Raw genomic sequence first — 26386 nt, 5'->3', positions numbered from 1 at the left:
CAGAGGGCACAATGAGTCACACGTGCACGGCACACTCGAGTCAACAGTTCAGAAGCACTTCTTAAAAAAATCAGAGTATGGTTGAATGTGTCAACTGCCTAGGAAAAGTCCCAGACTCGTTCCACCTGGCCCCAGCGGAGGGGAAATAAGGCAGAGAGGTGTTGGGGTGTCAGCTTACAGCAGGTATAGGCAAAATTCTAGAATGGGTTTATGCCTTGCATGGGATTAGCTGTCTTTAGGATTCCCACAAACCCTGAGGCTCTTAGGGTTCTCCAAAAATGGTCCTTTTGTAGGCGCATCCCAAGAGTCCGGCTTTACTGTTTGTTTCTTTTCCCCCTCATTCCAGGCTGCCTTGTCCTCAGGAGCACAAGTTCAATGTTATCTTTAATTCTGCAGCTAATTTGTTCTAATGTCAAATTTAATGCACTTCACATTTTCCAGGATTTCTCTGGTTTTGTAATCTAATCAGCTTGGCATTCTGATTCTCAGAAGCCTTAAAGAGAAGCATAACCTGAGTTGGTGATGGGGCGGGGGAGGCGGCTCAGACTGACCCAGATCTAATGACAGATGAGTAGAAGGCTAACTTCAGATCTACAGTCTGGGCAGAAGGGTTAGCCTCAGACTCAAACCCTGGGCAGGGAGGCCAGCCTTACAGCCATACCAAGGAGGAGAGGCCTAGCCTTGTGTTCAGTCTGGTGGGGGTGGGGGTTGCGGACAGACACAGACCTCTAGCCACGTGCATGGAGGCCAACCTGAGACCCACAGTCTGGGCAGAGAGGCCAACTCCTGAGCAAGGAGGTGAGTCCCGATCCCAAACATACACACCTTAGCCAGAAGCTAGTCTCATGCTGGGGAGGTGGGAAGATCTCACCCTCCAGCCTGGGGAGGGGGCTGGGCTCACTCCGTCCTCAGACTCCATCTGGGAACAGCTACTCCAGCTGGTTCCCTGAGAGCATGGTGGGGACCAACCAAACTGTCCCAGGGATGCTCCCTGGCCTGGGAGCAGGACACGTCATACCTCCTGGGCCAGCCGGTTGATCTTCAGTTGCTTTTCCTTCTCCAGCATTTCCTCTTTCTCTTTGTAAAGCTTCTGCTCAAACTCCAGTTCCTTCTTATTCTTTCTCAACTCCTGAAGGCTATCATACTTGGCTTTCTTCTTATCCTTTCCTTTCTGAGCAGATGTGGCATTGTTTATACAAGGCTTACAAGGCAGTGTTGACACTGGCACAGCACAGCAAACAGGGCATTCAGACAACAGCAGGCACCTCCCCGCCATGAGTCCCTCTCCAAGGTCTGCTCAATCATACTCGGCACTGGGGCACTGGGTTTCAGGTCTAGAACAGGCAGGATGCTGCTACCCATCACACAGTGAGACACACTTCCCGTGCCGGTCAGAAGAACTGGCTTACTAGTTCACTAGCAAGCTGTGTGACCTTGGTTAAGCTCCTTAACCTCCCTGGGCCTGGTTTATCTCACCTCCAAAATGGGGGAAATACAGGTTTGCCATCTAGAGCCAATGAAATAACATCTATGAAAGCACTTTGTAAGCTTCCAAGTGCTGTATTTTAAAAAGGCACTGTATTTATTTCCCAGTGTCTGGGCATAGGCCTTCTCCATTGTCTGGGTGTTCAGACACCACAGATGCATCCTGGTAGATTCTAGAGAAAATCTGGGACAGCTGGCTAAGCCTCATTTACAGAGCTCCTCTGTCCTGAGCTAGAGGAGAAGGGTGTCAGCCTCAAACCTGGAAGCCCAGAGCCAAGGACATCTATTTTTTTCCTGCTGCTTTAACTCCAGAACTTTTCCTCCTACAGAGTCCAAACCCACTGTCTCCTCTGAACTAGGTGGACTAGTTAGAAACTACAGGACTGGGAGCTAGTGTGGAGAGGCAGGTAGGAAGGATGGCCCAAGTGTTCTTCACTGGCCCTCAGGGTTCCAGAGGATTGGGGGAGGGAAATGGAGGGCAGATGGACTTCTTTTTCCTGTTTGAATTAGACCACAAAGTCTGCTTTCCTGGCTGCTTCTCCCATGGACTTGCAGGGAAGCCAAGGAGTAAAGAAGGAAGAGAATTAAGACTTATGGACTGCCTGTGTCCCAAGAGGTTTACATTCCTTATCCCGTCCATGGGGCTTCCCTGGTGGCTCAGATGGTAAAGAATCTGCCTGCAATACAGAAGACCTAGGTTCAATCTCCCTTCTCTTGATGAAGGTGAAGTCCCTTGCCTGGTGTCAAACATCTAGTAAGTGGTGATGCCAGAATTTGGACTAGAGTCTTCCAGGTCCCACAGTTTCCCCACTGCACCCTGATGAGCTGGGGGCAAAGGGAGCATGGCAGGAGGGAGTGTCGGCCCCTCGTACAGCACCAGGAAACGGGGAAGGAGGAAACCTGCATGTTCGTTGAACTCACCCCCACCCTCCCAGGCCTTCCTGGGTGGGGCCTGCTCTCAGAACTCCTGAATCATCCCATCATTCAAGGCCAGGAATGAGAAACTGAGTTTCCCAGCAATGGACACACAACTTTGTTCACAGCTAGAGGGGCCTGATGGATCATTACGGACCTGTGGCTGAGTCATTCTCCCTTCCTAAAGACAACTCCCACCTCTGTGTACAGGTGCTTTGGAGATGGTCCCCCATCTAGCAGATGGGGGCCCCACCCTCAGAGCAGTCCAGGAGCCACTTGAGAAAATGGTTTCCACTGCTTCAGAGCCCTGCTTGGTTCCTTCTTACCTTGTTCACTAGACTCTTGGCTCAGTTGATAGATGAATCTCTACCATTCCATTATTGATTCAGATAACTCCCCAAGAGGAGTCAGAACCATTCTGCCCAATGGCAGCTTGTTAGACTAAGGGCATGGCCTCCCACAGGCACCATCAAAATAGGCATGGCCATTCTATTGTTTTTTTTAAAAAAAACAAACAAAACAAAACACCAGTGTTAAGATTTTAGAGCTAGGGCTCCTGGGTGGGGAGGGAGATGTGACAGTTTCTGTCCAATCTCCAAGAAAAGAGCACCTGCTTACTGATGCAGAAAGGCAAGCTGCCCCATAGCGTTACATACTGATCTCATAGTACCCTTCTCCGTATGGGTTACTTAGCTGTGTGTGAATCTGCCTCTCTTGCCAGATGTCAGGCTCCTACCAGTAGGGTTGGTTTGAATAATTCACTCAAGCAGTCCTGGGGAAAGGACTCAGTCAGAACCACAAAGCCTTCGGGCACTGGAATAGACTTTGTGAGGCCACAGGCCTGGACTCCTTGAGCCCCAGAGGGCCCAGGAAGACTCTGAATAGTTATCTTTTCAAATAAGGGGAATTTTGTGCGTTGCTGATCATGGCCATCAAAGGCCACTTATAATACCTGGGGACTTGGTCCCAGCTGCTTGGAGACAAAGCATCTCATATAACTCTAGAAAAAAAATGTCAGTGGATTTTCAGAGTCAGCATGAGGGACATAATTCTGCTGTCCTTTAGCGGTCAGTTAAATTCACTGCAAAGGTTCCTTCTGGTCCAGACTGAGAGGACAGGCAGATGGGGAGGGAGGGGTGTTCTTGCTTGTACCTTCACGTGATTTTTCTCTCTTTTGGAAATGAGATGAAAACCAAAACACAAGCGATTTCTGGAATGACTAGACTAATGAGGAGAGGAAAACAGGCTTTCCTCTTTACCAACAGCGATTCTCAAGTGCTGCGATTTCTGATGGGAGGTGTGTGTGAAGGAAACACTAGTTCTTTTAGATTTACCTAGTTATTAGTGCTTGGAAAAGAATTTACCTGTACATCTCCTTTTATTATTTTTTCAAGTAAAATCCTCTGGCAGGGTGTGTGTGTGTGTGTGTGTGTGTGTGTTATCCTGTCTAGTAGAGATAGTATATAGAGAAGAATTAGAAATTGAACCCAGTGAAATATCATAAGCCATAGAGTCAGCCTGTAAGATGAAAAGGACAGCCCATGAGACCAAGACCTTTCTGAGAGAGGGGCAGTGTAGAAAGGGATCCCCTGAGATGCTCTGTTGTGCTTCTTCAGTGCCATACAGATCATTTTCTATGCTTCTAGGTAAAGACATTACCCCTGTCAAGAGTAATACTGCCATCTATTATCTTAACAGTACTATGTTACAGGAAGGGGGTGGTTATTTCCAGCACATCAGATATTCCCATTTTCCAGGCAGGCAGACATTACATATCATCAAGGTCATCCAGCTGCCAGTGCTTTGGTTTCTGGGGAACTGACATCCTGCCAGAAAGAGCCAGTCTAATGATAACACCTAAATTAGTTCACCCAGATTTATGCTGATGCCTGATTTCCAAATACCAAGTCATTCTGAATATCCAATCTACAAATATTAACAGCAGCATTTTCATAATCAAATGCCAAAGTGATTTAGAAAAAAAAAAGAGGGAGCTTTATGGGGTCTGGAGATACAGGAATAAGATTTAGAGAGAAAACTCAAGGCCTCAGAGGCCAGAAAAATGCATTATCCTGGGCACACGCAGGGAAATTTCTAGGATAGAGCTAGGATTGGTGCGGCTTTGGATCCAGCCTGAGGCAGAAAAATCCCCACCCTGGAGCCAGTCTGTGCCTGGCGCAGTCAGCCTCATAACCTGTCCTGCATGCACCCGATTGAATTTTTCACTCTGTCTGACCTTGGCTTCTGCTCTTAGCCTCTGGTTCTACTTGACAGAGAAACAAAGCAGAAGATTCCTGCCATGGCTCTTCCCTGCCCTGTGCCCAGTGGGCCTGGTGCCGGACCCAGCGGAGCTGGATGCTACCTGGGCAGGTCTCCACCTGTGAATACTTGCCCCACGGTGCCCCTGAGACAGCGCCCTACCCTGTGACATCAGGCATCAGAGCGGCACAGAGCGGGGTTAGCCCCCGCAGTAAACTGGTGGTCGCACTGTTGAGAGGCAACAGGAAAAGAAACAGTGGGAAATGTCAAAACCCACAGCAACTCAGTTGCCAGCAGCACTCAGTCCTGGCCTACCTTCCGGATGGTTGGGAATTTGCCATCGTAACGATAAAACCAGCCAAAGGCTGTAAGAACACAGAGAACAGAGTGATGAGCTGCAGATCGGCTTAACCAGGGTGTCCACAGGCAGCCGCCAGGAGCAAGGAACATGCGGCTTTGTGAGATGAAAGCAGCCCCGGCAAATCCAACAGTCGAACCGCACCCTCTGCCTGACTCTCCACTTACCTGGCCTCACCCAGGTTGTAAAACAGGCCCAAGACAACCCGAGAAACGGCCCGATTCCCAGGCCCTGGGCCGCTGTCAATTGCCTCCCCCTGGACACTGGCTTCAGAAGTCAGTGCCAGAAAGTCCAAGACAAAGCCCCTTGTAGAAGGATGAGCTTTTCCCCATCATAGCCACAGTCTGCGAACACAAAGCCCCATTGAGTGAGACCTCTCCTGACCGGTGTTGGGTCCCTTCATCCAAGAAACAACTCAAAACAAAAGGGAGCCTGGGTCTCTGTCTAGAATGACCGTCAGACAGGACAAAACTGTCTTGCCTCACAGTGTGGTCCATGTCCTCAGGTTTTAACGTCGAAAGAAGAGACCCTGCAGGGTTGGGGGAGGGCATCAGCCCTGGGAAGGATACTCAGGCAGCAGTGGGCAGAAGAACTGCCCCCAGAAAAGCATATCCCCACCCAGGCCAGATCTGCAGCCCCTGCCTTCCCCAACAACAGCATGAAGGATGGGCCAATATTGCAAGGCTAAAGCTCCCTGGCCAGTGGTGATGGCTTAACGACCCACCCTTGACCAGCCTGAATTCTGGAACAGGATCTAGAAAGCCCCCTGCTGGAGCCAGCACTTCCCTCTTAGTTGCTGGATGTTGGGGAGGTCTAGAGAGCCCTAGGGGAGAGGCCAGGGCACCAGAGGAGGAACCTGGGCCTGTGCGGTATTAAATATTTGAATCAGTGGTTCCAGGTGACATTTCAGCCTGGGCACAAGTCTTTCCCTCAAGGTTTTGCAGACAGGGCTTTGGACCAAGTCGGGGGCTTGAAGGAGCTTCCCAGACTCCAGGAGTCCCCACCACGTACTGGCCCCGCAGAGCTGAGAGTGTGCAGGTTTGGCAGGAAGAAGCAGGCAGGGCAAGCAGAGCAGCAAGGCCAGGGAGCGAAGCAGGGGCTGCAAACCTGCTCTCCCCGCTTGTCCGTGCCTCCGTCCAAGTCATCTGCTGGGTCAAAGTCGGGGTCCACGCCCAGATCGTCTACCCAGGAAAAGAGGAGGAAGCTGGTGAACCAAGAGGGACTTGGAAGACCAAGGGGCCAGAGGTGGTTGGGGGAGCCTGGGGGCCTGTGATCAGCTTATTCTGTGGGAGAGTTGGGAGGTCAGGGGCAGGAACAGGGCTCAGGAATCCAGAGGAAAGGTTTCTTGCTGTGGGATGGTGCATGCAGCACTTTCAGCCTTAGAAGCTCTCATTTCTCTATCTGTATATTGGGCTAATCTGATCTGATGGCAGCATGAGAACAATTTTGCAAGGTATTTGGTTGACATGGGAGGGGTGGTGCTGATGACGGGAACACCTGAGTATTTACCAAGGGCCTGCAATGGGAGAACAGATCCTCCCTGCTTCTTCTGATCACCCTGGGAGCTCTGGGTCCCCAGGGGATGTCAGAACTGTGTGGATGGGCAGCAGATGCAAGTTGGGATCTCAAGGAGGTGAGGAGATGCCAAGGAGTGAAAGCAGTGAGGAAGACATGGATTTTGACCTAATGTGGAGAATACCAAACCATCTAATAAAGTGGTTTCTAACCCGGACTCTGGACTCCCTGGGGCCCTGGAATATTTGAGTCTGTTATGAGCTGCTTATTAATATTTCAAAATATTAATGAGAGGAACTTGCTCATTAACAAAGGAAAAGGTTATAAGTATTAATAAGTTCCTTTGTTTTGGGCTCAGTTCATATTTACTCCACAGTGAAACACTTGCTTTCTCGCTAATGAGAGGGATTACTTCATGAAACAATGAACACAAAAGGATGACTTAATAGTTTGGTAGGAAAAAAAACTCAGCTTCTAAACCATGGGGTCTAATGGGGGTGGGGGCTACCAGATGGGGTCCTTGATGGGAAGAGATGGCTAGAAAGCTCTTATTTAAACTTCTGTATCTCTCAAGGCTTCTTCCAGCTCTGGGATCCTTAAATACCCCTCTGCTCCCTGTTGCTTTTGCTAAGGAAAGCTATTTTGGGGCCTCTGTGATGGTGTGTCCTGGCTTTAAGGACTCCATGTGATGTTGGGGTTCTGCTGGGTCAGTCATGGGTAGGCAGCCAGATCCCTGGGACAGGGGGTAAGGAAGAGATCAGAGTGGATCATTAGGATGAACTGCTTTATTTTCCAAGCAAGAGATGTTCCTTGTTCTTTCCTATCTGTTCAGAAATGCAAGGTCCACATAGGCAGACACTTGAGTCAGATAAATAACCTGTCAGCTGACTGGTCCCCCAAACTGAAGAGTGGTCAGGGACGGGTAGGCTGCAGCCTAGTTCTATCAGCTCAAGAAGAGAGCATTCCAGCCTCCCAGCAATGGGCAAGAGGCAGGAATCGGGCTGGCTCAGAGGCCTGAATGTATTTCCTGATCAATCTCCAAAGCAGAATTAAACTGCCGATGCAAACAGAGGTGGATGGAGTTGTAGCCACTTTAGCTCGGCTGGCAGGCCCTGGTCATCAGTTACGTGCTTCCTGGGGTCCCCTGAGAAAACCCTTATATCTTGAGCAAAGAGAAAGTTCCTGCTCCTTTTATTCAAGAAGATTGATTTGGGTTAAAAGCAGTGAATAAATAGCTAGAGAAAGGGTTTTTATTTTCTACAGTTCCTGAAAGGGTGTGTTTGCTCTGAAGCCCAGATCCAGTTTCTAGGAAGGTACTAAATTGACTAGGATTACTTTCATAAGAAGCAATTAAAATTGATTCCTCTCCTTTGGAAGCTCCTATTTCACTCCTAAGAGCAAATTAGCTCCCTGCCTAAAACACTGATTATTCACTGAGAATGTAGCTCAGCTAACACCAAATGTCATGGGGTGGCTGATGACAGCTGCTTTGTCCTTGGGAGAGGACCCGAGATGACACTTCCCTGGTGCCAGCAGGGAATGTGCTGGGGGCTGTTTGCCCCGCCCCAGGGAGGGGTGATATGGAACTATCCAGGTGCCCTGCACCTCTTGCTGACCCAAGTGGCCTGTGCTGGCAAGCTGATGTCCCTCCAGGGTTCAGTATGATCCACAGCTGGGGCCACAGCTGTCCGGACCCCATCACAGGATCCCATATGGCTGTTGCACAGCAGAAGTGGGGGAACCTTGGTTCTCGGATGCAGATTCAACCCCATATCTGGAGGATCCCTGGTCAGCTGAGCACAGTCAGCTGGAAGAGATTCTGCCCCATGTCAGGTACAAATCAAAACAGCTGGAAAGTCAGAGTAAAGGCCCAACCAGGAACCCTGGACCTGTGACTGCCACGGCCCCCACACTTCTTTGCTCCTGACTCCTGCTTTGGAAGAAGCACTGAGAAGGAACCCCCTCCTTTGCCCCTTGAAGAGACATGACACCCGGGGAGCTGAAGTGGACAGCAGGTGGACAGGCGAGCAGTTGGTGGGGGCCTGGACTCAAAGTGGACGTGGGATCATAAGACAGATGAGGAAAGATGGGAAGGGTAGAGGTTGCTGACGCCCCAGGATGGCTGAGGCTTGGTGCTCAGAGGGTCACACAGTTCTCTCCCCAATTCCACCCTCGGAGTGGAGTGACTGGGGTCCACGCACAGGGGTGCAGGTGGTAGGGGCATTCCCAGGAAGCTCCTCCCACAGCTACCCATCAGCCTCGGATCACAGAGTCCTTCTCTCATGTGAATTCCTTCCCCTCTTTCTTACCGCTGTTTTACCACAGCCCCAGTTTGCTGCTGCTAAGTCGCTTCAGTCGTGTCCAACTCTGTGAGACCCCATAGACGGCAGCCCACCAGGCTCCCCCGTCCCTGGGATTCTCCAGGCAAGAACACTGGAGTGGGTTGCCATTTCCTTCTCCAATGCATGAAAGTGAAAAGTGAAAGTGAAGTCGCTCAGTCGTGTCCAAATCTTAGCGACCCCACGGACTGCAGCCTACCGGGCTCCTCTGTCCATGGCATTTTCCAGACAAGAGTACTGGAGTGGGGTGCCATTGCCTTCTCCCAGCCCCAGTTTAGAACCTGGCAAAAAGAGGACGTGACATCCGACATACAAAGATGATCATCCCTGAGCAGTTCCCGCTTTTGCCACCGCTCTCCAGTCCCTCTTCAGAGGTCCAAGAGCACATGCCAGAGCCTGGGTCATGGGGCACAGCCTGGCAGCAGGCCCCAGGACAAGGTAGGCAGGCATACTCCATCTATCCCAACACCCTGGCAGACATCCCCTGCACATGGCTGCCCCTCCATGAAAACAGCCATGGCCGATTGGCCTGGGCAGGTGGTGGTAGGTGTAGGGAGACCTATACTTTTGTCGAGACACCCCCAGATCCCTGGAGGAAGCCCTCTCCCCGCCAGCACATGATACATACACTTTGGCTTGCGAAGGGGCAGTGGGTGCACCTCGGCGGTGATGGTTTTAGGTGACCGCAGCTGTTCCTTTGAGCCCCAGTCTTCTTCCCACTGCTTCCTGAACTTCTCTTCTTCCTCCACGATCCTGAAATAAGATTCCCATGCCTATGACTGGAGTCACAACCTTCACAGGCCGGCCTTCTGCCTATTGGAGAACCCCAACCACCCTGGGGAGTAGCCATGTGGTTCCAGTTGTGGTGAAGGAACCAAGTCCCTGGCACTTGTATTCTAAATCAGGTGGGAAGGCCACCCTGGCAAACAAAACCATGTTCCAGTCACCCCAACCTAGGAAGATCCATTACAAGGATTATGGAATGGCTGCAAATAAAGGACAATCCACCAGGGGACAAGCTGCTGCGGCTAAGTCGCTTCAGTCGTGTCCGACTCTGCGTGACCCCATAGACAGCAGCCCACCAGGCTTCTCCGTCCCTGGGATTCTCCGAGCAAGAACATTGGAGTGGGTTGCCATTTCCTTCTCCAATGCATGAAAGGGAAAGTGAAGTCGTTCAATCGTGTCTGACTCTTCGTCACCCCATGGACTGCAGCCTACCAGGCTCTTCCGTCCAGGGTCAGGTAACCTGGGCCTGGAAGTGGCCTCTGGGGCCACACTCCTGTGAGCACACCCACGTCCACACACAGACACATGGAGCCAAGGCACTCACTGTTCCATCTCCTTCCGGTATCTCTCATTCTCCTCTGCTGCCTTCTGGGCAATCTCCTTTTTCCTTCTGAAACACAAATGTAAGTTGACATGCTGGAGTAAGAGAAGTTAACTCTTCCTTGCAGCTAATCTCTGATTTGAGGAAAAGTTTTAAATATTTCTTCCAGGCTCCTTTCCAAGGATGCCTGGACCAAATTTGGATGCTGGGGAAGTGGGTCCAACAAAGTCTGGGTCCCAAAAATGTCTGTGTGGTTTCGCTTGACATTGATGAGCAGAGATGCTCCTCTGCAGGGGACTGGAGGCCATTCAGGGCAGGCCACATGCCATGCAGCCACCTCTAAACACCAAGAGGAAGTGACTCAGTGAGGTCCTCCCAGAGGAGGGCCCCAGACCCCAGAAGCAATGCCAGGGCTGCTAACCAAGGCCAGGGTGGTCCTCCAGGCTAATTCTGTGATGGGAAAGATGGAAAGATCCTGTCCACCTTCCTTTCCCAAATTCTTACTATGCTTGTAGAATGCATCTAGATTGGAATTTTGACAATGGTTTTTGAGTTATAAATTGCTAGCTCTATTTATTCTCAGTCATCATCCCAACCACTCTGGGGTTAGTGGGGGACAGTTCTTAATCACCACAGATGGGGTGGCCAAACTCCCAGGGTGTGAATTTCACAGCTTGGCCATATCTGACTTGGTACATGAGAGGTGTAACCTCTCTGAGTCTCAGTGTCCTCACTTGTAAAATGGGTTAATAATCATTTTTCTTTCACAGTTATTATGGGAATTCAGTTAAGGAACATAAACAAGGCCCTCATGCAATGCCAGCCGCATGGTTGGTACTTGACAAATGTTAGCTACTGCTAGTAGCATCCTCATTTTCAATATTCCTGAGCTTTGGAAATCAGGGGGTTTCCTTGTTAAGGAGGGTGGAGCCCAGTGGTCTGGAGGCAGGGGATACTCGCACTGAGCATCACTGAACCCATCTGGTGTGAGGACAGGCCTCAGGGGGAGAGAATGAAGTCAGCTCAGGACGCAGCCGACAGGAAGCAAAGCAGGTGGGTTGGTACAGGGCCTGGGAGGGCTGGACGGGGGCACCCTGGCTGGCCACACTCACTGCCTCTCCATCTCTTGCTGCTCCTGGAGGATCTTGTTGGATTCCATCGCCAGCCGCTTCTGCATCAGGAGATCCTGCCGCTGCAGCTCGCGCTGCCGGATCTCCGCCAGCCGCTCCCGGTCTGTCATGAACAGCTCCCGGCCCTTGTGGAAAGAAAACAGGCCCATTGCTCAGTCCCCGGGGAGCCTAGAAGTACAGAGCCAGAGCTTTGGGGGGCCAAGATGTGGGTTGTCTTCTCATCACCATGGCCCCCCATGTCAGGCATGTGGCTCCTGCCCTCTCTGACCCTAATTTCTGGCTGGGCAGGGGTCTTCCCATCAACTATCAGAGCTTCAGGGATGGAGACCCCTGGGCCAGGAGAGTGTGGTGGAGACCAGGGGTCTGAGCAGCTGGGCTGCAGGTAGGGATCGTGGGGCCCCCACCAGCTTGTTCTGGACTTACAGCTCCAGCTACGATGGAGATGGTCAGGCTGCGGCTACTCTTCAGCACGTTCACGGCCTACAGGGGACAGACAGACAGTCAGCAGAGGCCTGACAGACCAGAGCAATTGCGGCCTCTGGGGAGCACAGAAGAGTTCAGACACTGCGGCAAGGAAGAGGAGGGTAGAAAGAGGGCAGAGAGGCTCATGGCCGGCAGGTGAAAACTCCACATCTCACCTCCTTGTGGTCCAGGTTGGAGAAGTCGATGCCATTGACCTCAACAATCTGGTCCCCTGTCTGGGGGAGAAACAGAAAGGCATCAGTGAACTTGTACTGTCTGGACACTTTTTCTGTTGGAAGGGCTCCCCCTGGAGGCCAGTATCGGACACTGGATCTTCAAGTAGCAGCGCCTCAACTCTTTTCAACGAGCAGTGTTCCAACCGGGTCCTTCCAGGGCCCCTCCATTCTGTATCTCTTTCAAATATTACACCAATAGACGTTCATTCCTTTGGTTGAATTTATGCATTTGCTTAAAAATCTCAGTTTGTAGACATAGGAGCCTTTAAGATTCTCATACAGTAGATTCTGTGTGGAATTATAATAATAATTCATATAATAGCTAATATTAATTGATCCCTCCCTGTGTATCAGACACAGCTTGAAGTATATGTGTTAGTTCATTTAATCGACACAATGACCCTAGAAGGAAGACTATTACCCCTATTTTACAGGATAGGAAACTGAAGCACAGCAAAAGGAAGTAACTTGTCTAACGTAGAGGTTAAAAGTTCTTGTTTTAGCATCAGACCACCGAGGGTTGAATCCCAGCCCGGCCTTACCAAGTATATGATCTTGGAAAAAATCACATACTTTCTCTGGGTCTCAGTTTCCTCACCTGCAAAATGAGGCTAATGATAGTACCTAATTCTCCGAGTTCTCATACATTTTAAAGGGCTTAGAGCAATGTCCAATCCAGTAATCACTCAGTGAACGTCAATTCAAATTATTGTTACTACATTCCCAAGCTCAGGACCAAAGGATCCCAGAGCTGGAGAAGGGCTGTAGAAAGGGTCAAATGTCACCCCCTCTGTGAAGCCTTCCCTTCGAGGGATTAACGGCAATCGTCAGGAAGTGAGTGCTGAGAGAGGGCTGTGTGGGAAAGCACGTGCTCCATCCCTAGCAGATCACAGTCCGACCCCGCACCCCATGGGCCCCCCCTGGAGCAGGCCCAGGGTCACTCACCTCCAACCCCACCTCAGCAGACAGGGAGCCAGGCTTCACATGGCTGATGAAGATGCCGGGTTTCTGGATGGGGCCGCTGGAAATGCTGTGGGAGAGATGGGAGGGGTAGGTGAGCCTCTGCTGCAAAGTGCTTGCTCATTCAATGTCCTGCCCCACCTGCCTGTGTGTCCAGGTCACCTGTGAGCTCAGTACTCAAGTCCTCTGCCATCTGTCTACCTCCTCAGCCTCTGTCTACCAGTCCAGATTCATTCCCCTGGGGCAATAACCACAGGAAGCTACTTCTAACTCCCCGCACCCAACCTCTCATCCAAAACATGCAGATGCTGTTTCTTCTCTTTTTCTAGCATTTTCCAATGCATTCTTTAAGACTCAAATGCTATCTTCTCCTCATGATTTTAACCAAACTCCTTATTCTCTCTCAACACTAAGCTGGTTGCTCCCTTCCCAGTGCGCCTAAATCACCTACAGCTAGGATGGCATTTGTACTGTTATCCTCCCCTCCCAGGTCTGTGGCAGAAATCACTAATCAATCAAACACTCTTTTCTACCTGAGCCTAGATACAGCCTTAAAGTTCTTTTCAACATAGTATTCCAGGGTGGCAGCTACCACTAATTTATTAGAGATAGCTCAGAGTAGACAATCTATTTGCCATGCCTGCATGAGAGTCCCTCAGTACTGTAACTATTTATGTGGTTGGCTTCTACATTAAGCTATAATTTCTTCAAAAGGAGGGACTTTTTTTTTTTTATCACTTATGCGTGGCAGAAAAGTGTTAAATAAATGTGACAGAAGGGAAATAAGAAGAATCACTTAGGGAATTCCCTGGAAGTCCAGTGGTTAGGACTCTGCACTTTCACTACCAAGGGCCTGAGGTCAGGGAACTAGGATCCCACAAGCAGTGGGGCATGGCCAAAAAAAGAAAAAAATAAAGAATACCTTAAATAATAACAGCTAATATTTACAAAATGCTTACTACCTGCCGGGCACTAAGCTTGGTGCTTCACTCTGTCATCTCATTCTTTCTCACAACAACCTTGTGAGGTGAGGACTATGGCCTCTGATTTATAGAGAAAGCTGAGGCTTGGAGTGCTTAAGGCATTAGCTCAGGGTTCTCAAGCTCATGGGTGGCACAGCAGGGCCCAGAACCTAGATCTCTAACTGTTGCACTTGTGTGCTTAACAATACCGTCCCCTGAGCCCCTCTGTCTGTTGGCAATTCCCTGGCTGCCTCTTAAGGAAGTGACAAAGTAATAAGTGACAACAGAACTGTGTCAGAGGTGGCCAACTGGACAGGCTCCTTCTGTGTGACTTGAGGGCCCACCGAAGGAAAATGGCTCTTGCTCTGGGCCTCAGTTTCCTCCTCTGTAAAATGAGGCTGATAGAGCTGTCCCTCTGGCCCTACAGGACTGTTGTGAAGCTCAGAGGGGAAATCAAGCACTAAGAAGTGTCATTTCCAGTGGACAAACATCTCAGTAACAGCAGTGAGAGAGGCTGGCTGGCCATGAGTGAGCCCCAGGGTGCGCCTGCTACCCACCTGCAGCCAAGGCCCCGGGAGCCCACCAGGCTGATGAAGACCTTCTTCTCCTTGTTTTCCTGGCTGCCGGGGGAGCCCAGGCTGCTCCGCCCACCCTGGTGGAGGGAGAAGCTGAGGTCACCAGGTGTCCACATTGTGCAAGTGGCCTCCCATGCTCATAAGGCCTCCAGGGTGAGCACTGCTGCTCCCCCACAAGCCTGACTGCCGTTCTGGCCCTGGGGGTGTGTGTCTGCACCGGCTGGGCCACCACCCACAGGGCCATTCTGGATGCGCTCGCAGCCTGTGTGAAGCCCCCTGAGAGCACCTCTCTAGAGCAAGCCTTCCTTCAGGCGGGCTGCCCCTCCTGGAAGTCTACCCCATCCAGGCCAGCCACGGTGGTCCTGACCTTACCCCAGATTCCGACACAAACTGGTCCACGTACTGCCATTTGAGAGGCTCGTCGGGAGAGCTGATAGGATGGGAATGTAGAAGAGGGGTCGTTAGGGAGAGAGGGTTAAGGCACCAGACCCAGAATCCAAGTCTGGCCTCTCTGAAGCCTCTACTGTCACTGGCCCAGGGGCAGAGCTGGCCAGACCCCAGGCTGACCCCAGGACCCTGAGTGCACAGAAGTCTGCCTGCAGAGGAGACTGAGGTTCAAAAAGCTCAAGAGACTTGAGCTCACCTCTTCACAGGGATCAGGCCGATGTCTGTGGGAGAAAGGGGAGGTGGGTTATGATGGCTTCTCTGCCCTTCCTTCCTCCCATCGCAGCTGGGTACCACCAGCTGCCAGACCCCACCCCACTGTCAGCAGCCCCTGTCCTGGCCTCACTCACGTCTCACTTTGATGGACACAGTCTTCTTGGTGCGGATGAGGTTGATGACCTCCTCATGGGTGCAGGAGGAGATGGAATACCCATTGATCCGGACGATCTCATCCCCTACCTTGGCCACAGACAGACAGAACACACATTGGGCGGCTGGGCAGGCTCACGGCCAGTGCCTTGTCACCAGCCACACACCCTCCCTAAGCTGGAGGACCCCCAGGGCAGGCGGCACGTCCCAGCAGTCTTTCTGCCCATTTCACAGACGGGGGAACAAGATGGAGGTGGGTGGCTCAGAGAGCAGGAAGCAGAACTGGGGGTAAAAGTCAGAACTCGGTGCCCTTACTCCATGTCACCTCCATCCAGGGGGCACCATCAGGTTCTGGAATCCATGCAAAGGGCGACCTTTCACTCAGATTTAAGCGGTTCTTCCCTGGCCTTTGTCCCCCCAAAGGAGCAGGCTCGCATCACAACATCACAACTGAGTTGGGGTAGGAACTTCCATGACCCCTGACTCAAGCTCACATTGCGGACACACACTAGCTCTTCTGTTCCATTTGATGGAAACTCAATGAAGGTTTTAACTCTGCCCTGGCCCTGACCTCTGAATTCCTCTTCTGGAAGAAAGCAATGAACACTGAATGAACACAAGGCTCTAGCATCAGATGTCCTGGGTTCAACCTCCTGCTTTTATTTTTATTAGCTGTGTGACTTTAGGAAAGTCTCTTGAGCTTTTTGAACCTCAGTTTCCCTCATCTGTAAAATGGGGAAATACTCATGGCTGCCATGAGAATTAAGTGAGCATGTAAAGCCAGCTAGCGCCTGCTGCTGCTGCTAAGTTGCTTCAGTCGTGTCCGACTCTGTGTGACCCCATAGACCGCAGCCCACCAGGCTCCCCCATCCCTGGGATTCTCCAGGCAAGAACACTGGAGTGGGTTGCCATTTCCTTCTCCAATGCAGGAAAGTGAAAATTGAAAGTGAAGTCTCTCGGTCGTGTCCGACTCTTAGTGACCCCATGGACTGCAGCCTACCAGGCTCCTCCATCCATGGGATTTTCCAGGCAAGAGTACTGGAGTGGGGTGTCATTGCCTTCTCTAGTGCTTCAGTTCAGTTCAGTTCAGTTGCTCAGTCGTGTCCGACTCTCCATGACCCCATGAATCACAGCACACCAGGCCTCCCTGTCCATCACCAACTGCCGGAGTTCACTCAAACTCATGTCCATCGAGTCGGTGATGCCATCCAGCCATCTCATTCTCTGTCGTCCCCTTCTCCTCCCACCCCCAATCCCTCCCAGCATCAGAGTCTTTTCCAGTGATTCAACTCATCGCATGAGGTGGCCAGAGTATTGGAGTTTCAGCTTTAGCATCAGTCCTTCCAATGAACACCCAGGATTGATCTCCTTTAGAATGGACTGGTTGGATCTGCTTAGCACACTGTAAATAACCAATAAACAGTCGCTGTTACCATTAGTTGGGCCTCAACTCTAAGTTCTCTGCTCAGATCCCTCTTCTCAGGACTTTAGTCTCATTAACTGGGAGAGATGGGGGTTCAGGGACCTGCAGGGCCAGCCCTGGATACGGATCCTTGGTGACATCAGTCGGTTCTCTGCTGGACACGGCTGTGGGCTCCCCTGAGCACCTTGGCTCTGGGGATCAGTCCTGAAGTTCCTCATTTAACAACCACAGGCTGGAAGGATGCCCAGACATAGGTTGAAACGGAGGCCCAGGAGGTGATGGTTTGTGCAGGGTCAAGGTCATGAGCTGTAGAAAAGGAACTGGATGGTGGATGCCCTCTCCAGTCTGAGACCAGCACGGGTCAGCTGGAGGCTTAACTCACACCACATTTGCTGACCCTGTGGAGACTTGTTGGTGCATGTGGGGCACATAGCTTGATTCCTTGGAGGGTCACGGACTGGGCAGGCATACAGCCTTTGCGGGGTCCTCTAGGCCAACTCCTACCCTCTACAACACCCCCGCCCCAGAGTCACCTTCTTCCTATTGTCACCCAAACACTTCCCTTCCTACATGGACACGGACCCCAGTCTTCTCAGGGGCCTGGCAGGAGTGGCAAGCAGCTCAAAAAGGTGACATGGGGCAGGGGAGGGGCTTGCTAAAGAACTCGCTGTGTTTCTGGGGATGTCTCATGGAAGGAGAACAGCTAGATGACCTCCCTGCACCCATTCTTTACAACAGCCTGTGTTTCTGCTAATAAGGTGAGGGAACTGAGGTTTAGAGGGGTAAGGAGACTTGCTCAAGGTCATCCAGCTAGAAAGAGTGTTGCTGAGATTTTAAGTCAGGTCTCCCTGACAGACAGCAAATGCTGACTTTTGGTTATTTGGAAGCAGGAAAGAGGGCGTCTGGCCAAGCTTGTCTGCAGTTCCCTACGTCCTGTCCTCTCTGGATCTTTGCCACTTGACAGAGCCCCCGAGGACCATAGGAAAGGCAGGGATTACTCCTTCCATTTTACAGCTGGGACAGCCAAGGCACACAGAATCATTCTCCAGCCCTGGACTATACAGCAAGCTGTGCAGGGCAGAGGATGCAGGTTCAGACAGGATACATGTGGATAAAAACCAAAATGCCTCCAGTAGGGAGACTAGAGCAGAGATGGAGTTCCAGGGCAGGGTCCAGGACCCCATTTGGAGTCCAGACTCACAGGCCAAATCAGCAGAGCCTCTGGTTCGGCCAGGTTTGTCTGAACATGCCCCTCTCCTGCCTTCTGGAATCTTCCCCCAGCCACCCTGAGGCATGGGATCTCTCCAGAAATATGAACCTCAGACAGGTGAGTGGATGCAGACCTTTTTCCCCAAGCTCCTCTGAGTGAAGCTCCCTGTCTTGTTCCTAAAGGGAACTTGTGGGACCCCAGCGGGATCATTCCCACACAATCCCCAGCTCAATTTGCAGGATCAGTGTTCCTCTCCTTCCCGCCCCTGCATGAAGCCTTGCAAAGGCCCTTTGTGCAAGGGCCACGGTGAAATGACGATCTGAGGGAGAGCGGCACAAAGGAGAAAAGAGCCCATCAACCTGAGAAAGGGTCGATAATTCATAAGCCTGAGAAACGGGCAGGGAGGTAAAGCTCTAAGATTTATTAAAATGCCCCGAAGTCCCCAGGCACAGAAGCGTCGTTGAGAAATGGCTTGTCCTAGGAGGAGAGCTCACCCTGGGAGAAAAGAAACGGCTCAGCTGACGCCAAGAGAGGAGCTCATTATGTTTTCTCTCTGGCTGCGTTTCTGGGCTGGAAAATGTGTGGCACAGGAGAGGGATAGTGAAGGGGCTGAAATTTCAGACGCTCCAGCGAGCCGTGAGACAGGGATTTAGAACAAAGCGATGTCTGTCAGCGCCCAGTTTCTACCTCCCACTCCACAGCGTCTCATACCAGCCTTCGGGCCCCCTGAAGCCCCTGGCTTGGCAGCCCAGATTGGGATGCTGATAACAAACATGCTGGAAGCTCTGAGGAGGGCGTGGGAGGGCCTCTGTTATCTGGACATACAAAACACAGCTCTGGGCTCTGGCAGGAGCGAGACCTGAAGGTCTGCCCGTCTCTGCTGGGACACTGAGGTGTGGAGACCCCAAGGGAGGGACCCTGGGGTGCTGAAGAGAAATCCCTGGGCTTGGCAATAAGGAGACCCAGGTTCAAATCCTGGCTCTGCCACTTAATGGCTGTGTGATTCTAGTCAAGTCTCTGATCTTCTATCAACTCTGTAAAATGGGGATGATCCAGCCAAGGCATATAAAAAGAACTGGCTGTCAGCATGTTATCTGGCACATTACAGGTGCTTATAAAATCTCCCTCTCTGCATGTTTAACAAGCACATGGCATTTACTGGTATATAAAGAATGGATAAACAAGATCCTGCTGCATAGCACAGGGAACTATATTCAACAACCAGTGATAAGCCTTAAAGGAAGAGAATACAAAAAGAATGTATAATATTTATAACTGAGTCACTTTGCTGTACAGCAGTAATTAGTACAGCACTGTAAATCAACTAAACTTCAATAAAAAATCCATTTAGAAAAAAATAATACATTCATATGATTCAAAGCCAAACAATCTAAGAGGTGTAGCCTTAAAAAACCCACTCTCACTTTATTCCTATCCACTCCAGTTCCTCCTCCAACAAGTAACGGCCTTTCATTGGTGTGTGTGTGTGTGTTCTTGCACACAAATACAAATAGAAGTCATACAGATTCTAGGAACATAAAATACATGCTGTTTTGTGCAAACAAACACACAGCATTTATGTGTCAGGTACTGATGCAAGTACTTTGTAATATGAATTCATTTATTCCATCAGAACAACCTGATGAGGTAGGTTGTTTGTCATCCTATTTTACAGATGAGGAAACTGAGGCAGTAGTTTCACCAAAGGCATCCAGCTAATGAATAGGAAAGCCAGGGTATTCTGGCTCCAGAGTCTATGCTTGAAGCACTGCACTATGCCAGGATTTCCTTTTCCCTTCCAGGGAGAAGGCTATGTATCCAGAACTTCAGGTGTCAGGGCATAACTGTGCTCATCCTTCAGACATAAGGGAGGTGGGTGCAGAGCAGCAGGGGCAGTAGCCGCTGCTAACCAGGTTCTCAGCTCCCCTCAAGAAAACAGGCAACACACTATTAAAATGGATAATAAGGACTTACTGTATAGCACAGGGGATACTACTTAATACTCTGTAATGGTCTATATGGGAAGAGACTCTACAAAAGAGTGGATATATCTACATGTAGAACTGATTCACTTTTCTGGACACCTGAAACTAACACAACATTGTAAACCAATTATCCTCCAATAAAAATTAAAAATTGAAAACAGACAAGTGCCTGCAGCCAGATTTCTATGGGCCTGAGGACAATCTGTCAGGATACTGTGGCCTTTTCCTCTCCCAAAGGCTCAGAAGGGTGAGGTGACCACGTTATACCACACAGCCTAGTGTGGGGAGGCAGGAAGCCTGAGGGCTTGGTGCCCACGACCCCGGGGCCCTGCTCACTCACCTGGAGCCCGACGCTGTCAGCCTGGCCACCTTTGATGAGGTGGGAGATGAAGAGCCCACAGCCAAACTCGAGGCCACCACGCACGCTGAGGCCAAGGCCTTCGGGGTGCAGCCGGTCCAGACGCACCTCCTTCAGCTTCCTGCCATGGGAGGAGGGGTCGGTCATAGCCCAGCTCTGGCCCAATGGCCAGCACTACCCCATCCACTTGTGAGCGACCCTGTCCACCCCAGGGTAAGCTCTCCCAGTTCCACACCTGGAGCGCCGGGGGGTCAGCTGATCGTACTCCACCTGGTGTTTCAGAGGGATCAGAGGCCTGATGGCATCGAACAGGGGCAGGCGGCTGGGCTCGTTGATGACCAGTTTCAGGTCCCCCACAAGCACGGCCACGTCCATGGTCCTGCAGAGACGCGGGTGCCCTGGAGCCTCATCCATAGCCACAGCCTCTGAGACCCAAGGATTCCCAGAGGAAGAAGTCCTGGGTTGGGTCCCCAGCCCTGGGCCCAGACCTTGGGGGGATAAAAACTTAAAGCCCTTAACCCTGGGCCAGGTGCCTCAGAAGAGTTTGTTCTCCCACCTAAGTATCCCAAGGAAACCATCCAGGTAGGGGTTGCTAAGCCATCAGGCAGATGAAATTGAGCCAGGATTCTCACTCATCTCTGCCTAGTTCCAAAGCCCAGGGTCCTTCCAGACAGGAAAGTCTGTGAGGTGGTGGCCAGCCCTCTCATACCCCCGCTTCTCACCTCCGAACTGAAGCTGAGCTCTGTAAATCCTGCCCTCACACTACCTTACACAAGCTTCCGCCTCACACCGTTCAGACCTTCAGTGTCTAGGGCCGGCACTTTTCTGGCTACCAGCTGACTTGCTTACTCTCAGTCCATCACCTTCTTTTACAAATATAAGCTGCTCCCTTCTCAAAACCCTCCGACGGTTCCCCACCACCCAAGAGTCAGTGGGAAGGGTGATGCAGTCCATCCTTCTTGGCAGGCTCACGGTCTCCACGGCCTGTCTCTGTAGACCTGCCCAGGTTGTGTACATATCTGCTGACACATGTGAATGGCATGTCTACCTGATTCCCAGGAACACTGAGCACTGGCCTCCCTGGGCACCCCCAGGATTCCAGATGGAAGTCATCCTGTCTCAGAAAGACCTATCCCAGGGCTTCCTGAAGACAGAGGTACCCGGGCTGGTCCACGGAACCTGGACCCTGCACACTTACTGGTGATACATCCGTAGAACGTCGTAGAGATAGTCCTTTTCTGCATCATTTTCAATCAGAAAATCCACCTGGAAAACCCCAAGGCAAAATTATAGCTCCAGGCCCAGCACCCCCACAGCAGATCCCGGCACAGTGAGGTCACTGACGGGGGTGGCAGGGGGGTGGCCCTCCTCCGCATCTCTTCAGGGTTGTGAGAAGAGGAGGGAAGCCAGAGGCCAAGCTGGCACCTGACTGCAGCACATCAGAAGTGCAGACCGCCCTGACGTGGCCACGGGAGTCCCCCTGCCTCGCATCTGGGTGCGGTCAGGCTGAGCCTCGTCCCCGGGGTGGTGATGCACCCCCGGCAGCCATACTGCTGATCACCTCCACGGCTATGTCACCGGTGTCCAGGCCGGCAACACCAGGGTCAGCTCCCCGGTCTGGAAGCAGCCCACTGTCTTACCTGATGGTGGCTGCAGTGCCGGATGACTGCTTTCAGAAAGGATTTAGGCCACTCACTCAGATAGCACATCCCCTGCCCCCCGCCGGAGCACCCTAGCACTGAATTCTCCGTCGTCCAGTCCTGGCCTAAGCTGGGTCGGCCCTGACTTCTGGTTACTTTTTCCCCTTCCCACGTCCCTGTGAGCCTCCCCTGCCACCGGAGGGGGAGAATCAGGTTACATTTTTTTTCAGCTTCCCTGACGTCAATGGCTGGGAGTCCAGGGTCAGGGTCAAGAGCCGTTTCGTCAGCTGATGGGCCAGGAGCCCCGAATTCCACTTCCTGGAACAGCTCAGTGTGTATCTCTGTACACGATGTCCTGAGCTCTCTCTTCAGCCCAGGACTGAGTGAGAAGACAGGGTGGGAGCTTGAGAGGTCCTTGGATCCCTCCCTTCTCCAGGCCCAGCAGCATGGTCCAGGGCCTCAGCCCACATAAGGGAGAAGATGCGGCTGGAAGCTGCAAGCTCCTACCTGATTGGTCCTCAGAGGAAAGTCGGAGCACCTTTGCCTTTTCTCTGGGTATCTTGAGGATTCTGGGAAGTTGGGGGTAAATCTGTCTGTCCTAACCCAGAGAGGATACAGACCCCAGTGCTTGGGATTTCTGGCCTGAGCAGATGGGTACAGAATGCAGACTTCTGGTCTTCACCTAGCAGTCCTTCTTCCCTCTTAGAATCAAGATGAACATTTGATTAGAGATGAGAATAAGCTAGGAGGATTGCCCTGCACTGACTCACAGTTGGACTTCAGCAGCTTCAGAAATTTATCCTACCCACTCCAAGGAGGGCATTCCTACTTCCTTCTGCTTCAGTGCCCCTCTCCAGGTCAGCAGAAGATGGAGGACAGAAGCACGCGCTAGAGTGGGCACCACTGAATCTTACGTGGTAGCCTTGGCTTTTCTGCACACCACAGAAATGGGCACCTCGAAAAGCCCACATCTGCGAGGACCCAGCCTGGACTCTCTCTGCACCCTGCCTGGGCTTGCGTGAGAGGGGTGGGGAGCCACACCAAGACAGACCTGGACTGCCCACATGTGGCTGCGGTGCAGGAGTCTGAGCAGAGAAAAATTCTGAATTTCTCTAGGATCAGGTTTAGAAATATTTAAATAAATTGGATCATATCACTTTCATGCTTAATAGTGTCTCAATGTACTTAAAACACAATTCAAGAACTTCCCTGGTGGTCTGGTGATTAAGATTCCAGGTTCCCAGTGCAGGGGGCCGTGGTTCAATCCCTGATTAGGGAATTAGATCCTGCATGCCGCAACTAAGACCCGGCGCAGCCAAATTCCTTACCTTATCAAGGCCCAACTTTAGCTCCTGCCACTCTTCCTAGCTACACAAGCCTCCTCTCAGTGTTTCCCACAGGCTACACTAGCCTCATGGCCATCACATATGCTGTTCCTTCTGCCTGGATGGTTTCCCTCCTTCCCTGCATGGCTGGCCTCTGCCGCAAGGAGGTCTTCCTGCTCACCAACCTAAACAGAACCCACTCCATCACCCCAAAGGTGCTTCAATTCCTTCATTACAACAGTCACAATTTGCAATTAATTAAAGGCTTGCTTTTTTGTGAACTGGTTTGTTTCCTTCATCAGACAGAAAACCCCACAAGGGAAAGATGAAGTCTATTTTTTCTAAGTCTCTCGAGCCTAATGCATAGAATATGATCAGTAAAGAAGGATCAGAGGGGTTTCTCCATCCCCCTGCCTCCTGGTCCATGCACAGGCAGATGGGAGGAAGGGAATCATGGGAGCAGAAGGGGAAGGGAAATTTGCATCATGGGATGGCACCAGGAGCTTCTCTGGGCTTTACTCCACTTGTTTATCTCACCAGCCCTACAAGGCCAGTTTTGCAGATGAGGAAACTGAAGACCAGAGAGGTTACAACATGTCACACAAGGTCCCACAGCTAATCAGAGACAGAGCTAACATTTGAACCTCAGTCTATCTGATTGTGGGGCTTCCCCAGTGGTTCAGCGGTCAAGAATCTGCAAGGCAGGAGACGCAGGAGACATGGGTTTGATCCCTGAGTCAGAAAGATCCCCTGGAGGAGGGCATGGCAACCCACTCCAATATTCTTGTCTGGAGAATCCCAAGGACAGAGAAACCTGGTGGGCTACGGTCCATGGGGCCACAAGAGTCTGGGTCACTGAAGTGACTGAGCACGCACACATGTCATCTTATTCCAAAGCCTATGCTCTCCCCGCTATACCACTGCCTGTGTGAGTCAGGACTGAAAAAACTTCAGCGCCTCTTTAGGCCGAAATTTCAAAACTTTTGCTCTCAAGCAGGTCCCCTTTATCTTGAATCCCCATCTCTCTCCTTTGCATTCTTAAGAAATCCCTTTGGGTTTGGTCTATAACAAACAAGAAAATACCTCTTTTGGATGACTCCTGGAACTGCAGATGTTCTGCTTTCTATGAAAGCATAAAAAGCCCATCTGCTCTGATCGCAGTGAGGAGAGCCCGACCAAAGGGCTTCTAGCTCAATTCCAGCCATGGGTGGTGACACAAGACAAAGTAGAGGAGAGGGAAATCTCTTCTTGACTGAGGCCTTATGACTGAAACTCTCTGCAACCTCTCCTTGCAGAAACGCCTCCTGCTGCATCGTTAAATGTAAGAAGTGAGGCACTGTCCTTGGCAGACAGCGTTTACGCACTGGGTGGAAAGTAGAAACGGAAGACAAAGGCAATTTCCAATATTAGAGTCTAAGGTTCTGCTTTTCTGCATCCCAAGCACAGATCACCTGGAGATGCTCTTCGAGGAAAGAGCCTATTCCTGGGGGTCCCAGGCTCCTGGTCCTTGTGGGCAGCCCTCCAGTGCTGACCCCTGCATCCAGAGGTCCCCACCCAGATACCACATCCTATCAGTCTCCTTCTAAGGCAGCCTGCAAAGTTCAGCTCTTTAGCTCCATTCATTCTCAGAGCCTAGGTCCCGCCAACCCTGACTTTCAATTCTGCCCTTACCTACCCCTCCAGGGTCATCTCTATCACCTCCCAAGTGTGACTCAGGCTGTAGCCAAACAGACCTTCCCCTAACACACTGGAACCTCCTCAACCTCATTCAGAATTGTCCCATCTATCCCCAGCAATTCAACCTGTCCATTTAAAAAATTATCCATTTACCATAATATCTGGGAAATCAGATCTGGCTTATGTAGAATGTTCTTTAAACACCAATGTAAGGGATAAGTCAAAATGGTGGGAGTCTCGTGACCCTTGCCATTCTCCACCCAGGAATGTCTCCAAAAAGACTCAGAGATAACTGCACCACTTTATTCTCTGACCACACCTGAGTGAAAACACACACACCAAGAAAGACAGCTGAGAAGGATGGAACTTTCTCTGGAAGCCTGAACGCGCAGAGACATCACCACTGTAATTCAAATTGTGCGTTTAAGTATTTAAAAAACTTATATGATGTCTCTTCCTCCTGGAATCTAGGTTCAAGCAAACTCCCCAGGAGGGTCTCCCCCATACCAGTCCAAGGGGCAGCTTCAGGGATCCCGTCCCTGAATGTGCTGTGTGTTAGAATGGCTGTGTGCCATTCTCCCAAAAGCTTGTGCTCAGCTACCTGTAACACACCTGGTACACAGTAGGTCTTAAAGCACCATGCCATGCAAACAGGTGCACAGTGCTCAGTGGTGTCTGCTGAATGATGAATGAACTCCAGCGGTCTTAGTCTAGAGCCTTCCTTCTATCCTTTCCGCCAGTCTGGAGTCACCTTCCCATCACTCCTCAGTACACAGCCTCCTGGATCTGCCTCCTCTTAGCTCAGTTCCAGTCTCAGACCCACACAAGATGGCCTGCCCTCCCTCCCCCACCGACCTCTGTTTTCATTTAAGGGGGGTCCAAGCCCCCTCTTCTAGAATCTTTCCTGACCATGCCCAGCCCAGAGCCTCCTTACCAGCCTCCCAGCCTGAGGCCTTTGACTGGCTCACTCATTTGGGCCAGACTCTGCTTACAGGCTAGCCACCACGTCTGAAGTACTTTACTTGTATTGTCTTTAACAACCCTCTGAGGTGGATGGATATTATTCCCATTTGACAGATGAGGAAATCAAGGCTCAGAAGTACTGGAGATGAGATAACTGCTGCCTCCAAAACCCTTGCTTTTTTCCAAACTACCACATGGTATCCACTTACCAGGTTCAGTTCAGTTCAGTTCAGTCACTCAGTTGTGTCCGACTCTTTGTGACCCCATGAATCACAGCACGCCAGGCCTCCCTGTCCATCACCCACTCCCGGAGTTCACTCAAACTCATGTCCATCGAGTCGGTGATGCCATCCAGCCATCTCATTCTCTGTCGTCCCCTTCTCCTCCCGCCCCCAATCCTTCCCAGCATCAGTCTTTTCCAGTGAGTCAACTCTTCGCATGAGGTGGCCAAAGTATTGCAGTTTCAGCT

At 51.2% G+C, this 26386-nt stretch overlaps 1 protein-coding gene across 3 annotated transcripts in view; it reads right to left on the bottom strand.

The window, feature by feature from the left end:
- USH1C (USH1 protein network component harmonin) overlaps positions 1-26386 on the bottom strand; it is a 51606-nt gene that overhangs the window by 17347 nt on the left and 7873 nt on the right. The window contains exons 1-16 of one of the 3 annotated variants that reach the window (XM_088843048.1): positions 21953-22102; positions 21511-21578; positions 20548-20691; positions 20295-20433; positions 15318-15426; positions 15167-15191; positions 14896-14953; positions 14506-14600; positions 12972-13056; positions 11967-12026; positions 11752-11808; positions 11311-11453; positions 10202-10267; positions 9500-9624; positions 6125-6198; positions 1019-1171 (exon numbers count right to left, since the gene is read on the bottom strand). In XM_088843048.1, the coding sequence (XP_088699174.1) occupies positions 1019-1171; positions 6125-6198; positions 9500-9624; positions 10202-10267; positions 11311-11453; positions 11752-11808; positions 11967-12026; positions 12972-13056; positions 14506-14600; positions 14896-14953; positions 15167-15191; positions 15318-15426; positions 20295-20433; positions 20548-20691; positions 21511-21578; positions 21953-22021 (1470 nt within the window). In that variant the 5' untranslated portion in view covers positions 22022-22102. Of the gene's footprint in view, positions 1-1018; positions 1172-6124; positions 6199-9499; positions 9625-10201; positions 10268-11310; positions 11454-11751; positions 11809-11966; positions 12027-12971; positions 13057-14505; positions 14601-14895; positions 14954-15166; positions 15192-15317; positions 15427-20294; positions 20434-20547; positions 20692-21510; positions 21579-21952; positions 22103-26386 lie in introns of those variants that run through there. The other 2 variants (XM_088843046.1, XM_088843047.1) reach the window with 2 other exon arrangements.

This window comes from Moschus berezovskii, chromosome 14 (genome assembly GCF_049115385.1).
Source record: "Moschus berezovskii isolate FMDL1 chromosome 14, NW_MosBer_1.0, whole genome shotgun sequence".
Classification (NCBI taxonomy): Eukaryota; Metazoa; Chordata; class Mammalia; order Artiodactyla; family Moschidae; genus Moschus; species Moschus berezovskii.
Note: the sequence above shows the minus strand (reverse complement) of the source record. Positions and strands in the feature narration are given on the sequence as shown.